Below are 18208 nucleotides of genomic sequence, written 5' to 3'. Positions count from 1 at the left end.
GAGAGCTGGTACTTCATGAGCACAGCTCGTGCTTGTAGAAGAGGCGTGTCCTGTGTGTGTACGCATCTGAGGGAATACGTCATGGTGATCGTCCTCCGTCAGTGCCGTGTAATACGCGGAAATCTCACCGAGCTGAAATGTTCAACAGTTTTAGTGAAGTTTCGTGCTCTGTGTGTTGGATTTGAAGTGGCTCGCTCGTGAAAAAAAGCAACCCGCTAGACGCAAAGCTGGTGCGCGCCAAGGAACGACCGGAAAATAGGGCACAGTACGGAACGCATCAGGCATTGCGTATGGCATGGCGGACGGGGGCCAGTCTACGGAGAACCCCACAGCCGAAGCAAGTGAAATTTTTTACAAGTTTCGATTTTGTTCCTCGCACTCATAACGCAGCTGTGAGCTGGTTACAGTCACGTAACTTGACTGGTGAAGAACTGCGGAGAGTTGACAAAAGTGGGTTCTGGGGTGGGGTGCATTTTAGCAAGGACATTCGTTAACGCATTTGGCGCATCACCACAAAATTTCGTTTGTCAACAACATCACGGATGTGTCAAAAACAATCGAAATTTTCATTGTGAAGCTTGCGTGATATTTATGCACCTCGGAATTTGGCCAAAATGCGGTCTTATCAGTCTTCATAGGCATTGAAGTTTGTATTGTTTTTGTGGAAGCGACGGTTCAATACCCGCGTCACCTCTCAGCTGATCACGGCGCTGACGACGGGCGTTGACTCTGCCGCGCTCCTCTATTGACTGGGGCGATTGTTCCAGTCTGGAGGAAGTCGAGGCGTACAGGCAGTTTATACGTGTACATACGTGCAATAAGCGACTTCGAACTAAACCGACCTCGAGTTGTATCGTGCCTCGCAAGGACGATGATTCGCGTGAATGTTATTTGGGTTCCATGATTTCAGGTTGTGTCCGGCAGTGCAGTAAATGTACATGATGGTAAATGTGGATTTGGCAAGTCCGTACGATCGAGTAAGTGCAAACACTAGTTTCCCGCATCCGGTTAAATAATCACGCGGTGTGAGAGGCATTTTATGAGCTAGTGCGCAGACCGGATAAAGGCAAGGTCAGCACTACTTGCGCGCGCTATCTTTTCTGTTTTACTAAAAAAATGTGTGACGAAGTTTATTCGTGAGTGTCGCACTGTCTCGCATATGGGACGTTGTCGTGTATCTGGAATTTGCAAGCTTGCGTTTATCCTTCGAAAAGTAATAGCAGAGTTTTTTAGCATGCATCTCCGACCTGATCTTTCGGTGCGCGTGTGTCTGTGCTCGCGTTACATTGCTTCGTACTGGTGAGTGTGTCTGCGAGGTCAGCTTTGCCAGCTGCCTATTATTTGCGTTACAGGAGAGCACGAGTCAAGGCGGCACAACGAAGCTGCTACGGCTGCGAATTGTGGCAGGCCACAGCTTGGCAAAAAAGGACATTTTTGGAGCAAGGCAAGGATCTAGTTTCTGGTAGCATTAAAAAAAAATCTTATGCTCTCATATCCTCTCAAAGCATAATCATCAGTATGAGGGCTAGAAACTATTAATTGAATTGTGTACCTTTCATTATATCTCCATCTTAATTTTAATGGGATAGCAGCTGGTAGGCGTTAAAACTTCTAAGCTTCTAATATTTTGATACATCTCACATAACATCTGTATTCGCTTATGCTGCTGTTTTAGCATCTTTACATGTAATTGCGATTTTTTGGAAGAATTTGCAAAGTTTCTTAGGGTGTTTTCATTCTTTAACAACACCTGCAGTGTCCATCATTGCCATATAATATTTTATCTGCTTGCCAGAGCCAAGAACCGAAACTAATGTATTTCTATGTTCCTAGGAGGCTCGCTGAGGAGAAAACAAGGCAAAAAATGTTCTGAGCCGTTAGCTATATTTGCAGAGCTCAATACATGCTCAAAACTGCAAGTACACCCTTGCAATTCTTTAACAATAACGCGCGAGCGCCGACCACACGACGTGTCAGTGGCCTTGCAGTGGTGAGGGGCACTCCTGAAGCGAACAGTGCAGCAGTACACATTTGAACTAGAGTTCGCCTTGCACGACCGCACATAAAGTTGCCAATCCTGTCGTCCCAGGCCACTACAAGGCCGCAGCCATGCCTTACCATCGGCGCTCGCGCGTTATTAAAAAATTGCAAGTGTGTACCTGTGTCAGGCATGTACCCAGAGGGGGGACCAAGGAGCCCCCCCCCCGCCCCCCCCAAATTAAGTGGCATACCCCCACTTCCCGCCCACGCCACCACTTCTCACACACATTTCTAAAGCGCTGACAAATAATCTATTCGGCGGTCAACATTTTGCAGCCTTTTACAGGGAAAGCTGTATATGACTAACCTTTCGTAGTTTTTTTTCGGTGTCCGTCAACTGAAGAAATCATCATGTGGGCCGATGAGTGCAGAAAGAGTCCAAGCTCAATGGCACATACCCCTGCGGGCCGGGAAAATGCGCATTTTGGGATCATCGGGATGGGCCCACGTATGGGGAGTGCTTAACACCTGCTTCACCTCCGCCGCGGGTCGGCCCAGGCATTGCACTATCTTCGGAATTGGCCCACGTATGGGGACTGCTTAACGCCTGCTTCACCTTTGCCGCGGGTCGGCCCGGCATTGCACTACCTTGGGGCCGACCCGCGGCGGAGGTGAAGCACTTTGCTTTTCGTTTGAGAGCTTTGACTGTCGTCAGCTTCCGCTGCCATTCCATCTTCACAGAATGGAATGGTTGTCAATTTTTTCACTCCTTTTGGATGGCGGTATCTTATCGGCATCTCCTTGGGTGTGAAGGCCAGTTTCTCCTCAATTCGGTGCCCGTGCGATGAACTCAAGGTGAGTTCAGTTGTTAGCATCTATTCAGCGATCATGCGCATCGCTGTTGCTTCGTTAGTTAAACCTTCTTTGTTTAGATGGATCCAGGGACCAGGAAAGCGATTCGGTTCGTAGTCAGCCGGTCTGCATGCTCGTGCAATGAGTTACGGCTGGAGAAAATGCCACTTGTGTTTAACTTTTCCTTTTGCTACATTATTTCCTCGAGTGACTGCTCGCCGCGATGCTGGCAGATCCTTAGAGCCACATACCCGCGATATGGGTTAAATAAGGTGGAGAATAACATAATGTGAAACAGCATCCATAATCAGAGCCTGCAATAACCGTTAAACTCATAAGCAATATGACTGTCACCCGTTACCTCGTCTGACATTTCCCTAATTGTACAAAATTGGCAACTGAAACAAGAGTTGCAAGGAGTTAAGAAATTAAGCGATCTACTAAGGGAGAGAGCCAAGGCAACAGCCAAACAGAAAGGAAAAGTGAAAATTAACAAATTTAATTGTTGTTTGTGAAAATAATTATGGATCAACATATCTTTATTTAAAAAGGAAGTAGAGAAAACACCGCCAAAAGTGGAGAATAATTATGTGTGTTTTGAATGACGCTTCTACAGTTATCAGACAAGCCATCCGATGTCGCCACTTCTCTGCTTTGCTAAACTGGGCGTTTTTCTAACTTTCCGCGGTCGGCGCAGTGTGTCTAGAACTGTAGCATCCTGCGCTCTACGCGGTTTTGCGGGACTGATGACCGTGCATCATTACCCAACTTCCCAAATAACAACACGAGTCGGTTTTGGCACTTAAATTGGTAGAGCAGTAAACGAGGGATCCAAAAGGACTGTGATTGTTCCACAAATATATATATCTCTCTACAATTCTTCCAGAGCTAATCGAAAAAACGCTACTAGAAATCTTTATTTTACACTTTTGCTTGTTTACTTGTTGTCAGTGTTCTTCCATTGCTTCTTGCATGCTCAAGTGCATTTGATCTGGTTCCTTGTTTGCCAAGTAAAAGGGAGGTGTATCTCATAGGCGTACCTCTGAGATACACCTTATTTCAATTGTCTTTTGTGGGTTTACGCATATTTATGGCGAATGGTGGGCATTATTCACATTTGGACTAGTAAAGGTACCTCCCCCCTCATTTGCATAGAAAGGTTACCTTGGGTGCCCCCCCCCCCCCCCCCCCCCCCGAAAAAAAGTCCTGGGTACGTGCCGGACCTGTGTGCATTTGGCTGTATAGTTAGTGTGTGAATCCCACAGTTTGGTGCATGTTAGTCCTTTGAAAGGCTTACTGGGCACAATTTTACAGCGATCCCTATGTGCGAATTGACCTTGTCAAGGCTAGGGGCGACAGCTACTCGGTTTTGGATTCGCTCTACACAAAAACCAAAAAGAAGGTGAGTGATCCCTGAAGGATTGCAGCCCACATATTTGCTCTACAGAACAGTATGTTTCACTTAGCTGAAGCCACTTCACCAAGGAGGGCTTTATTTGCAGTTGTGCAAGTGGAACACATTCTAATGTGGTTGCTATTCTCTTGCGCCCTGCTTTTGTTACATACGCATGACAGCTTCACGCACAATTGATGGAATCTTTCCGCATATGTGCACAGAATGCACAAGAAAAAGTTGTTTTTGCTGTGCACCTTGCACAGGGAAAGAGGTCAGCATATGTCAAGTTGATGGCTTCGAGCAGTGCCTTGAAAGTTGCAGTAATGAATGGGGCATAAAAAGGACATGTTAGAACTCCCCAATGTTGCAATTCTGCCAATGTTTGTATTTTTCTGGCACGAGAACTTCTACATCTACTTCGCTATGAAAACGAACGCAGAGTTGGGAGAGTCAGGAAACGGGCAGCAGCACAGTCCGAGGGGAAAGATGGTGTGCACTATTCAGGGGGGCCATGTGAGCCGCACTTGAGAGTTCCGCGGGTCATGTGTTTGAGATCGCTGATATGGGCTATTGTTAATTTAAGAAATGGTTAAAACAAAAAATTAAACTATGGGGGTTTTACGTGCCAAACCATGATCTGATTATGAGGCACGCCGTCGTGAGGGGCTCTGGATTAATTTTGACCACCTGGAGTTCATTAATGTGCACCCAAATGTAAGTATAGGGGCATTTTTGCATTGTGCCCCCATTGAAATGCAGCCGCGGTGGCCAAAATTTGATCCTGCGACCTTGTGTGTAGCAGCGTAACACCATAGCCACTATGCAGCCTGGGCGGGTAAATTAAGAAATGGTGTTTTGGACCACATGGGCACAATCCAATTAGTGTTCATGCGCCTCCTTGAAATCCCTGAAAACCATTGAATTTGAAAAAACTAGGATGCAAGGGACCTTAAACCTTCTTAAAAATAAATGTGCTATTGAACTCCATGAAAACGGGTTGGGGGTGACTTTTGAGCATTTAAAGTAGTAAACTCCACATAGGGGCTATGACATGCACACTGTCTATCGGGAAAAAATCATGGATATTTTTTTTTTTAGAGTCTGGCTAAATGATTTCAATGTGGTGTGTCCAAAGTCATGAAAGAGGCTTGTTTAAATCACTGCTGCCATTGTGGAGCTAGACGAAGCCAGATCAAGCTACTAAGCCATGCCACCATTTTGTTGTTTTGCTAGTTCACACCGCAGCTATCATGGCGCTCCATCTTAGAGCCACAGACTTTAGAAATGTCTGGTGGAAAGTAAGTTTCAGCTATTTGGCATGACAACTATCTTAGACTGTAGTCGGACTAACAATCATGCCCAGTGGCAGTTTACATAATTACAATGGGAAAGTCAACTTAGAATAGTAATCTTAAGAGTTTGAAGCATATACCCAACTGAGCATTTGCTTAGCTGCATGAAATTGTAGCTAAGAAGGACATTTCACTACTTTTCAGTGTATGTGTACTAACGACGTTTGTTTCCCCCTCCTTGAACTTTTACTTGAAATCTTTGAATTGCCCTTATCATGCGAAGCCAACAAACAATGACACCAAGGACAACATAGGGAAAGTTACTGTACTTACTAATTGAATTAAGGTAATGATAAATTAATGGAAATAAAAGTGGATGAAAAAACAACTTGCCGATGGTGGAGAACGATCCCACATCTCCTCATTACACGTAATGCGAGGATGTGGGATCATTCCCCACCTGTGGCAAGTTGTTTCTTCATCCGCTTTCATTTCCATTAATTTATCATTTCTTTAATTCGATGAGTAACTACAGTAATTTCCCCTGTGTTGCCCTTGGTGTCATTGTTTCTTGGCTTCGTATGATATGATTAATAAAAATAAGACCCCTCAGTTAACCCCCTTGAATTGTCCTTGAATTTTGAGTCAAATGTTCTGCATGAACCCTGATAATAATGTTGCTTGAATTACAAACTGCAGTGATGTACAGAACCATCTAAATCGCATCTTCCTGTCAGTGTAATTGGCATACTCACTGGAGAGTTTTAAGTGAGGGGACGCAAGAGGGCTTGCATTGTGCTTGCATATGAAAGCCACTTGGGCAGTGCCCAAACAGTACCCAAACAGACTTTGAGTTCTTGAATGTACCAGAAGCTTGCATCCACTAACGAGGGCTTTTACCTGGACTCCACACCATGTTAGTTGCCGTGGTGACATTCAGCCACACATCCATTCACAAGAACGTTGTTCAGTGCTCACCGCAAAGGGCCTTGAACAGACTGTTGTCTGTGACAGGGTTTTTTATTCAGCCATTTTTAGTGTTCAATCATAGAGGATGGCATAGAATTGCTGGGTGAATCCAGGTAAGAATGAACAGGTGGTCCTGGTAACCATTCCAGATTTTGATGAAATTTTCTTTAGGCGCAGGCTTTGGGCCCAGAACTATGATTCTGAACTTAGTTCTGTGAAAAAAAAATTTGTTCACCTGAAAAAAAAAAAGATGCACATATTTTGGCTGTCAAGAACACTCTTCTGCCAGTTTTGCAATTTCTGAACTTTGGGCGCACATAGAGAAACAATGGTACACTTCTTGATCACAATATTTTTTACCTACAAAGAACAAGTGAAATGCTACCTTATGAGTAATTCATTTCTGTTGGCTACGGAAGGAATTTTCAGAAAAAAAATCACAAACATGGTAAACGGACTAAAATACCTGTAATTCAGGATTTTATTGCTGTAATTAAACTGAAGATAATAAAACCCGGTGCACACAAACTTTTAAGTTTTCACATTCTTTCGAAATATTTTTTTGTTGCTTTGTCAAGCACTATTATATCTAAATATAGCACTTAAACATAAGTGGTTTGCCAAAAACATCGAAATTTGAAAATAGTTTTCTAAAAAAGGCCATTTTTAATTTTTTTGAATATCACTCTGGTTGAAGTCAACGACATTGTCTGCCACTATACGTAAAAAAACATTGCATTATTAGAGTATCGAACAAGTGGCATGTTCGAACGATTGTGTTCGTCCATTCCGGTGTAGGCCTCACGAGACGGGTCTCACAGAAGCATGAATCGGCAAAAACGCGGAACGTCCGCGCCGCTTGCCTACCCGGAGTCAAAGAGGAAGAGCCTACTCCCTGTCGCGCCCGACCAACCCCGCCGTTAGGTGGCGCTAATAGGGCCACACTCGCACACGCCATTTCTCGTAATTCACTGAAACCCGACCAACTGCCGCCGGCACTAAGCTACGCGGAAAAGCCGGATTACAGGAGATGCGAGGTATGCCAGGAAAACAACATATCAGGGGACGCGTGAGAGTCGCGCATCCCCACAGATGTTACCATCTATGGTTGATAACTTGTTGCTATAGCTTTTACAGTCTGTAAGTGTACATCCCCTTTATTTTTTGCTCATACTCATATTCGAGGCAGTGTGACTGTGGAAAGCACCATACACTTTCATCTAACATGTACTTGAGCAGTTTGAAATGCAGGTCACATGACAAAAACCTGCTGCTGGAATAAATATTTCACTTGGTGAGGACATACTCAAATTGTGAACACACCCATGTTCACAAACCTGAAACAAGAAGCTTCAGCGAGCTACTTTTAACTGGAGATATAGTTTGTTTATATACATGAAGCTGACTTTGGCAGGGCCATTATTTCATTCTGTTTTATTGATTTTCTTTAGACGCTGCATCCAAAATGGGATGAAGAGTTTGTGATCAAGGTAAAGACTTATGGCCTGTAGCCTGTAAAAGCATGCTTGGTTTGCTCACCTTTTACTTTCTTTTTCACATTGTACATGGCTTAATACTAGCTTGTGTACAATTTTTCTTCCAGGTTGATCCTCAGGAGCACAAGATAGTCATGGAAGTCTTTGATGAAAACAGACTGGTAAGCTGACCATTGCTGTGCACACCGAACGAGTGACGAGTGCACGCTGTGTGATGGTTAGGTTGCCATAGGCACAGGCGCTTGGTTGTATGGCCTCTTTCTCTCTCTCTGCTTTGATGGCTGATGCCATGTCAATGCACTCGTGCATTTTCAATCCTTCACAGTCTTTATGGCGAGGAATTCGATCGAACAGTGTGCCCACTGCTGTCACAGTGTCTGGTGTGCGCTCAATGCCACAGACTCGCGATGACTTCCTGGGTCTGGTGGAGTTGCCCCTGGCGGCCATACCCGTGGAACGACCGGGAAGGCACATCCCCCACAAATACTACCTGCTCCGGCCGCGCAGGTAAGCCAGACATGGCATGTGACAGGAACATCTCTCATTGTACTTGTTTTTGGGTTTCTATTTTTGCCTGTCAAGCACTCTTTGCTTGTCTGCTGAACAGTGAACATATGTAGGTGCCTCTATAGCATGATATGGCACTTTTGTCTTCCCTACACAAAATGTCTGCAAAATGTCTTCCCTACACTGCATAAAGAATCCTTTACAATGGTGACATGGCACGGCCTTTGAGGTATACCAGCCATCATCACAGCTCAGCAGCTGTGACGTCCTACTGTAGAGCACAATGTTACTGGCAGCATCGTTTCAAGGTATTCCACCACCTAAGGCAAAGTGACTCATCATGCCCCTCTGTCACGTCTTGTCACCTGTTCGCCATCGGCACGAAGTCGTCGACGGGGTATACAAGCCGGTTGGTCGTTCTGTACTCAAGCGAACACAGCGAAGAAGTCAGAGTCGGGAGAAAGAGACAAAACAAAAGATTTATGGACTGACGACGTGCAATTTAAATGAAACACAAAAATAACACAAGAACACTAACACACGTGCACTTAATCTATATCAGTGATGAAGACAAAAGAAATACAAAAACAATTAACAGTGGATATAATACTAACGCTACACAGGAATACACTTAATGGTTTTCCACTAAACAGAGTTAAAAAAAAGAACAAATGATGGCATATGCATGGCTGGGCAGCTGCAGCAAGTCCATAAAGTGTGCAGTCGACGGCAGAGCTTTCCTGAAGAATGCTGGCGAGCCGATCTCGTTGCTCTTGATGCGATTGCTGTGCTGGGTTTCCCTGGTGTCTAGATCTGACGACGTCCCTCGAGCAGGTTGAACTAACTTGAGGGGAACTATCGTGAGCTTCGTTGCAGACGTTGGTTTGTCGTCTCTTACGCCAACTAGTAACTCGCAGTTCAGATGTGGCTAGGCGGCCCAGGCTATACTGGACGGCACTAGCACCTTGATGCTTCTCAGCAGATTGTAAGCCCAGCTTCTAGACTGCTTAGCTCGGTCTAAAACCTGCGTTTAAATAACTTTTCCTTTTCCTAGTTCCATGTGTTGGGGAACGGCAGATATTGGTGATGATCCAGTCAAGTTCACCCACTTGTATCGCGGCTCCTCCCAAGATCTTGGCCGCGCCCCTTTTAATTAGGGGCGAGGGAACGGGTGATTCCCCCTGCTGTTAGAGGTCGCACACTTGTATTGCACCACACACGCACACCCTTGAGTGCGTGGCAGGCCTCTATTGTTCGTTCACAAACACAGGAGAAACGACGGCAGCCGGCCATACAGCGCTGTCGGCACAGATACACTGTCAGCAATTCGTGGACACAGGATTGTACAGGGACACCACATATTTCGGAGTATTCGCACTTTTGCCCTCTTAGCAAGCTTCTCAATGCACGCGGGGAGCGGAGAATACATAAGGGTTCCTGTAAAAAGCCATTGGGGCGTCACGGTCGTGCCGACAACAATAAATAATCTCTAAACCAGCCTTTGACTTCTTTCAGCCGCTTGCCCGAGTAGCCGGCAATAACCGTCTTGCTCGCTGGTTCCTATTCCTATAACCTTTTGGCACCCGTGGATCAGTGCTTCACCGCATCGAATAATGCCACATCATGACACCCTCTCTACCCTGGCACCAATTTCGGGTGTATTGTATTGATAAACATCTGTTTGTCAGGCATTAAATATTGTAATGGAAAAAGTTAACACATCGGTTTCTGGGTATTGGTTTATTGTCCCCTGTGCAAAATGCCATAATAAGGAAGTGCCAAAAATGCCAACTGTAATCCAATTTGCATCTAACGGAATCCAACATGGTCTGTGACTCGCTGGTGAAGAAGGGTGAGGTGCAATGAGCTGAGGTGCAACGAGGAGGTATACATAAGATGGCCCGATTATAGAAGCAGCAAGTGCTGCAGCTAGCTAAGTCGTCACATTTTCTTCTTCATGATTGTCCATCAACGCATCTGCCGGGGGCTGAGTTTGAAGTTTATTCAAGGAATCTTCTTGAATTTAGTTTTGTGTTATTGCGTTGAGAGGCTAAGGTTCACTGAAATTACAAGAATTCTCGAGTCTGTTGCTCATACTCTAAAATGACGCAGGGTTATAACTGAAAATTTCGGGGTAGCTTGTTTTTCTAAAGGCACTTTACAAACTTCTCTAAGGAGTCTGAATGCATTGAAGTTCTTGCTTACCAATCTATTGCTTGCTGTAAAGATGCAACAAGAAATGAAAGTTTGCTGCTTAAGCTAAAATTTTGCTGTGTATTTCATGGCAGCTTGCTGTAGCACAGCTAGCATCAACACAGTGTTAATGCTGCAGTGAGCCAACAGACCGTGACAAGTTAAGTTGCAATGCTTTCTGACCTTACAGTACTGGCAACATTGTTTGTTCTTGTGCTGAGATGCATATTAAATTTACTTAACGTTTTCATAGAGATGCATGAAACAAAGTGTCATTTTAGTGCAGTTGTGATCACTGAATTCCTCGTTGCTTACTTATTTTTTATTTTTTTTGTACGTCCTGTCTTCTCTTTATGTTCTGTCCCTGGTCACTAGCAGCTGATGGCCTAAGGTTACCAGCATTTGGCCGTAGGTTACCAGCATTGGATTTTTCAATTGCCTCCAATGACGTCAACATAGAGTATTGTTTATGAGAAACAAAGTGTGATGCAAAGCCTTTGCTTATGAGGACAAAGATGTGTAAGAGAGAAAGTAGTAAAGAGCATGAATGTGCTCATACATAAAATTCTGCAGAGTGTTCGCTGTGAGGGTGTACCGCCTTTGTTAAAGGTCTGAACGGGGTTCATGGTGTTCAGCAGTGGCTTCATCTAACCTTACTAATGGCCAGTTTAAGCCACTGCTGTCTCAGGGATTGGATGAATAACCTTACTACCTCTCACTTGAGGGCACTTGTTGTATATAGATGTGCCATCATCAAAATTTGAAGAAAATACTACTGTCGAAGCCAAAAAATACTTATGTCTGTTTTGCTCAAGATGTTGAGTGTTTATTAAAATTACTCATGAACCTTGTTCTATAGAGATGCTGTAAACAGGTTCACTTCTCTGTATTGCTGTTAGAATGACCTGTGCCCCAAAAAGATGGAAATATTCATAGCGTTTATTCCTGAAATATTCATGTAACAGTGTCTAAAATATTGCTTGCCATTGTTGCATTGTTTCTATGGTGTGTGGGGTGGTGCTGCAGATATAACTGAACATTCAAGCAGGTGCGAAAAAAATCTGGCTCTGAAATTCAATCGGTGACTGTATTTGTCTTTTATGAACACTGTTTTTCCCCTGGGCTGGACACAGATTAAAAATAGTAAAGTTATTAGTGTTTATACGACGGTTATAAAGAGGCTCTGAAAATTGAGTGTGTTATGATAAAATAGTAAATGGTAGCAGCTATGTGCAAACATGCACAGAGCGAAGGTAGTCAGAAATCTTTGAGAGAGTGATCTTTCTCAGTGACATTCAGGCTGTACGTGAAAAGGACTGTAGCAGCATAGCATGAAAGAAGAGCATAGACGACAATAGCCCTTGTTTCAACTTCATCTCTTCTTTGGCTTTTGTTAAGGCTGTTTGTAATGAACCATAAGCTAACTCATTTGAGTGAGGCATATCTTCCTGTCCCGAGGAAGTTGATGTGTGTGAAGACTGCTATACGCAAGTACTTCAGGTGTGGGTAGCACTTTGAGATTGTGTGCGCAACTTTTACCTGGATCTCCATTAGCTTAGTGACAAGGCAATTGCTGGTGCAGAACACCATTACAGGAGCCACTAGGGCACAGTGCATCCCATTGGACAAATTATGTTCAAGTGGGCAAAACAAAAGTGAGCTATGTGGCAAATATTTCACCAGAATGTTGATGCAGTTGCAGTTCACATTTGCCCAGTGGAAATTGTCTTTTGCTTTGACGGAAAAACTGGAATTATCTTAACAGGCATGTTTTCAATGCCCAACATTATACAGTTACTTTATATAACAAACTTCAATATAACAAAGTTCTTACCTTCTTATTAACTTCTTTCCTTAGAACACCATGCATTTAGAACTTCAGTATAACGAAGCGTGATTATACACAATTTCAATATAACCAAGTTTCACTGCTGCCACAAAGGAATACCGAGACAATGGCCAAAGGGTTGAATTGCAAGTGGTTGCTTGTGAATGCACATGTCCACCTCTCAAATTGCATGCTGCCAGACCAAAAGCGACCCCGAAAGCAGAGCTATGTCATATTCCCTATAAAGTTCAAGTGCGATAAGATCCTATTGCGCCCCGCAAGCTGTATGCTTTGGGTGCGAGTGAAAGTGTGTGAGAGTGAGCTGAGAGGGATGATGATTTGATGAGCGCTGTCTTTCCACGTGAGCAAGGGAAAAGGGGGGAAGTGGAGCAAGCTCATTGTAATGCGATCAAGTGAACGTGAAGGGGACAGGCAGTTTGGCATGCCTTTTCTTTTCTAGCGCGGTCATGGCTGCGCATGGCTGTCAATACAATACGTAGCCTTCATGCCCTGTTATAGAGGTAATCTGCAGTGTGGGCAAAGAGTGGGCATACTGAGATGATGGGGCATCATGTTGAAAGAGTGAGGCCAGCAAAATAGACGCTATCTCTTTAATGGCGGGCCAGAAGAAGAATGTGTAGCCAACACACTTTGTCTTTCATGGTGTCGACCATTGCGTGCGCCTTCTTGCAGTGCGGAAGCCCCACATCATTCTTTCAACTGCCCCCCCATACGAAAAGGACTGTTTTGGTTGCGTCAAAAAGTTCTTTCAGCAGAGTTGACGGCAAGAAAGAGAGCTCCGGAGCTGCAATTTGGACGCTCACATACTCGCATAACTTGGCTTCATGCGCCCTATGTGCACTACGTGCGCAACTTCAGAGCGAGGATGATGACGGAGCAAACAGGGTCAGAACTATTGGGGACGACTTCGTAAGTTACGTTACTGAGGCAGCGTGTAACCTCGTAGGGACTAAAATACTGGCACAACTTTTCCTAGAGTCCCCAGTGACGGATGGGTGACCAGACCCACACTCAGTGTCTGGGATTGTAATGGATGTCGCTTTGACCCTAGTTGGATTGAAGGGTGTCGGTATGCTGTTGGCTCTGGATACGATGGCGAGCAAGCTGGCGTGCTTCTTCGGCTATTTGTATGAGCCCTTCTACGTGTTTGTTGGCTGGGCTATTATCAGCCATAGGTAGCATGGCGTCAAGTGTTGACGTGACGTGGCGCCCGTATACAAGTTGTAACGGTGCAACCTCAGTGGTCTCCTGTACAGCAGTGTTATAGGTGAATGTCACATATGGCAAAATGTTGTCCCACGTCTTATGCTGTATTTCAATATACATGGAAAGCATATCAGTCAGCATTCTGTTGACATGTTCTTGTCAACAGATTGCTTGACACACAGTGCTCTTGCTGTGAGAGCTGTGTGTCAGCTGGAGAATGTCCTGCATAAGTTCGGCTGTGAATGCTGCATTACAATCAGTGATAACAAAAGGGCGCACCATGTCGTAGGGTGATGTGGCAGACAAAGAACTTGGCGACTTCAAAAGAGTTTCCTTGCGGAATAGCTTTGGTTTCAGCGTACCGGGTTAAGTAGTTGGTAGCTACAACTATCCATCTGTTGCACAAAGAGGTCACTGGGAATGGGCCAAGTAGATCCATTCCTATTCGTTGGAATGTTGCTTGAGTAGGGTCCACAAGGTGGAGAAAGCCAGCCGGTTTAATGGGCGGTTTTTTGCAGTGCAGTCTTCAGGTAACATTGCACAGAAGAAAAAAGCCGGGGCCAGTAATTCTTCTGTCATATCCTTGCTAATGTCTTAGTGAATCCCAGTTGTACAGAGCATGGCTCATCGTGGCAATAAGCGCTGTCTTCCCGTATGTTTACTACTGGAGGTTGCGTAAGCTTGAGTTTTGGAGATGCACTGAAGTGCGTGAGGCAGACAAAGCATTCGCTCCCTACTGCTGCCGCTTTTCGTGCTAGTGTTGTCCCACTGCGGCTGACACTATCGGCTGTGGGGGCAGAGTAGACACAAAAGAGTGACTGGCTTCACTTCATACTGCTGACGTGCAGATATCATCAAAAGGGCACTAAAGCGTATCTTTCGTCAAGGACTCTTAAATTCAACAAAGTGAATTTTCTTATTACTCATATTTGCTTTTTCTGATAGCCGAATAATTTTGAAAATATTCTGGACCTTTTCAGGTAAGAAAAATCCATCGGCAATGCTACTTATTTGCATAAAAGGTTGAATTTCAATATAACAATATTTAGCTATAATGAAGCAAATTGTTGATTTTACTATCTTCACTATATTGTGGTGTAACTGTATCTAAGACTTCAGGTAATATGTAATTGCTTTCCTGTAGTGCAGATGACTTGCAAAGAAGAGACAACATGGTCAAAATGTTCAAAGAAAGCACATGTGTTGTCTGTATGTTCTTCTCATCCATGCGTTGTCTGCACTATAAGCAATCAGTCCCAGCATTCTTTGTAAGACGAAGTGCACATTTAACATCTGCTGCTGCAATCCTCTGAGATAGGCTGCCTTTTCTTCAGCAGCGCCAAGTCCCGGGTCAAGGGCCACCTGCAGGTCTACCATGCCTACCTGCCCGATGGGGAGCTGCAAGCAGCTGAGAACGCAAACCAGAGTTCTACAGATGAGGTGTGTTTAACAAGCTGTGCTCTAGGTTGCTAAAGCTGTGCCATATTGTAGAAGTTAGGAGGTGTGCTGTAGTCATGGAGCATTATTATAGAAATCCAAGGCACTGCAGTGAGGAATGTAAGGTCTAGATAAAACAGTGTAACAAAAGAAAACTGCCTCTTTATGACATCATATGTTTCTTCTCAAGGAATTTTAAACATTCAATCAATTCTATTCTTGCAGTACTTGTTGCCATATCACTGTATGATATAGGGTGGACTTTTTTTTTATGACAAACGCTGTGTAAGACAAAGCCTCTGATATGTCAAACAGTTCAGGGGCCTCTGTTTTTGTTTGCCATACCTACAGTGCATTACAAGCTGAACTTCTTGTAAGTATAGTACTGTAGAGCGAAACAAAACAGGAAACAAGCCCAATCTGTCACCGTTTTTGCAAGACCAAAACATATTCATGATCTTTTAAAGTTAGCCCTAAGACAAAATTTTATCAAATATCCTTGCTGGGGACAGTTAACCCTAAGGGAGTCTGTTGTGTTTCATTTATACCAAGACAAAAAATAAAACTGTGGTACAGAACATTTTTATGTCAGTGTACACCCTTAATGCATCTTATCTCTCAGGGATGGGAGGTGGTGGATGCGGAAGATGGTGGGCCGCCATCATCTCAGGGGGCCGGAACCAGCAGCAGTCCAGAGTTTGCAGGCAGTGAAGCACCTCCATCACCACTGCCACCTGGCTGGGAGGAGCGGGAAGATGCCTGTGGACGCATATATTACGTCAACCATGTGGCTCGCACCACGCAGTGGGAGCGTCCTATTCAGGGGTGGGTACTCAGTGGCCATGCCTTTTCTTGAAGAGGCCCTGAAACACTTTTTATCGAAGTTGGGAAATGCATTTGAAGTTAAAATAGACTATTTCAGCAGCATAAAGTACTTCAATGCATTCAGCAGGAGTGGAGCTTTTGGCAATCAAAGATCACCTTTGATCCCCTTCGTGGTGCTCTTGCTCCTTCTTCAATGTCTTGCACTGTGATGGCAGTGTGCGGCGTGCCCACAAAATGCTGCCTAGTGAAGATTACCTTGGTGTGTAGTTAAAGTTTGATTTTCTAGCTTCACATAAGCGCCACTATTTCGAATTGTGGCACGTATGATGTGCCAAATGCTAAACGCAGTTATAGCCTCCGACTCTGTGAGCCACAGTGAGCTCAGCGAGTGGCTGCTTATCGCAGCACCCCATGGTGGCCGCACATATGTAATGTTTGGTATGTGCATGGCAGGGCTGGAGTGTCCATTTGCGCTCACGTGCTCTATCCTGGCCGTGCTAAGTGGTGTGCACCGGCTTTGTCCTGCTCCAGCTTGACTGATGGAGCTACATCCGAATTGTGCATTTTGAAGCACTGTCAATAGCTCAATACAAAGCGATGTCTGCCAAGACGTCTAGCCAGAAGCGGCCAGAAGTGAGCATGCACTGGCAAGTATACGTGTGGTCTGACCTTAAGCTTCCCGTGGTTCGAGGCTATTTGAGCGTTGAAAACTAATAAAGAAATGCGAGACCCAAGAGCTACAACACTGATAAGCAATGTGGCCAAAGTTGAATTCTTACATGGATGCCTGCGGCCGAGCATGAGCAGGCGATATGCGGTTCCTTCCAGAAGTATGTAATTCTTATAGAAATGCAAAATGCAGATTCAGTTATTGGTCACTGTAGGTAATTTTTCATGCTCAGAATAGCTTTATTCAAATGGTTTACTGAGACATTGCCTCCCCCATCCGCCCTCTTTTTTTTTTTTTGATGGATTACATCCACTGGTTGAGGAGAGGTGGGAGCAATAATATTTAATATAGTAATTTACGAGTTACTAAAGTTGCTTGCCAGTCAACTTAATAGGTGGAACTGCAAATGACATAAATGTGTGTTGGTGCATTTCCAATCATGTGTGCGAATGCCTGAATTTTTGTGAAGCTTATGAATTTGGGCTCGCTTTATGATTTAAGGTGTGTTGCATTATGTTTGCGATAAATAAATTCGGTTTGCAAAAAAAGTTCCACCCATGTCTTCAAACCTTCCATTGGAAGTTTTTTGATGGTGAAAGGACACCAGAAGGACACCTGAAGCAAGTTTATATCGACAAGCTCCTAAAGCAGGCAAGATCTTCAACAGGAATATTGCTGAAAGAGTTGCTAAATTAAAAAAAACAATGTGTTGTTTGTCAGTCTGTGTGATTCCTAGTTTGCCGTTACCTGTGTACTGCATCTAAAGCTACATGATTTATTCCACCTGCTGCAATGGCTTAGCTGCTAAGGTGTTGCGCTGCTAAGCAGGATCAAATCCCAGCTGCCACAACCGCATTTAGATGGGGCTGAAATGCAAAAACGCCCATCTCCTGTGCATTGGGGACACGTTGAAGATCCCCTGGTGGTCAGAATTAATCTGGAGCCCCCCACTACAGCGTGCCTCATAATAAAATTGTAGTTTCGGCACGGTAAAACCCTAGAATTCAATTCACATTTATTCCATAGAAGGCATGTGCTCAGGGCAAAGAGAAAGAAAAGTAATACGCATACTATTCACCTCCGCCTTACGAGTGTTGTGTGCTTCGGGCTTTTACAAATGTTTATGTTCAAAAGATTGACAGTCATGAAGTTGTCTGTGTTGTACCTGTGAAACAAGCCAGCGTAGTTAATAAAGTTACAATAGTTAGCAGCTGCATTACGATTTTTCTGGTTTACCTCCCTATCTCTCCTTTACATTTACCTCTATGCATTATGATGCCTTTAGGAAGAGCCATTATTGGCTGCTATTTTCGGGTGTAGCATGAGTGGCATCTCACAGGTGGTTTGAACAATGATGTATAGCAGCTAACACAACATGAACTGATGTGCATGTGAATCCGAAACTGACAAAAACGAATTATTATGCATTAATGGCAGCAGCAAAACTAGCAATTCACTTATGTTTTCACAAAATGTAAGTAAAGACATCAAGGCATCATTATTTCTCTTCCTTTTACTAACTACTATCAGTGACAT

The 18208-nt window shown here is 44.2% G+C and overlaps 1 protein-coding gene across 7 annotated transcripts in view; it reads left to right on the top strand.

The window, feature by feature from the left end:
• The first annotated feature begins 14 nt into the window (after window positions 1–14).
• The window catches only part of Nedd4 (E3 ubiquitin-protein ligase Nedd4), a 46869-nt gene continuing 28675 nt past the window's right edge, over window positions 15–18208 (top strand). For 2 of the 7 annotated variants that reach the window (XR_008614829.2, XM_055076923.2), the window contains exons 1-8: window positions 15–337; window positions 1353–1444; window positions 4147–4234; window positions 7941–7979; window positions 8093–8146; window positions 8311–8492; window positions 15075–15180; window positions 15800–16002. Coding sequence is in view for 6 of the 7 variants with exons in the window: in XM_055076923.2 (XP_054932898.1) it covers window positions 296–337; window positions 1353–1444; window positions 4147–4234; window positions 7941–7979; window positions 8093–8146; window positions 8311–8492; window positions 15075–15180; window positions 15800–16002 (806 nt within the window). In the remaining variant the exon portion in view is untranslated. Of the gene's footprint in view, window positions 338–1352; window positions 1445–2645; window positions 2836–4146; window positions 4235–7940; window positions 7980–8092; window positions 8147–8310; window positions 8493–15074; window positions 15181–15799; window positions 16003–18208 lie in introns of those variants that run through there. The other 5 variants (XM_055076924.2, XM_055076925.2, XM_055076926.2 and 2 more) reach the window with 5 other exon arrangements.

Source organism: Dermacentor andersoni, chromosome 2 (genome assembly GCF_023375885.2).
Source record: "Dermacentor andersoni chromosome 2, qqDerAnde1_hic_scaffold, whole genome shotgun sequence".
NCBI lineage: Eukaryota > Metazoa > Arthropoda > Arachnida > Ixodida > Ixodidae > Dermacentor > Dermacentor andersoni.
Note: the sequence above shows the minus strand (reverse complement) of the source record. Positions and strands in the feature narration are given on the sequence as shown.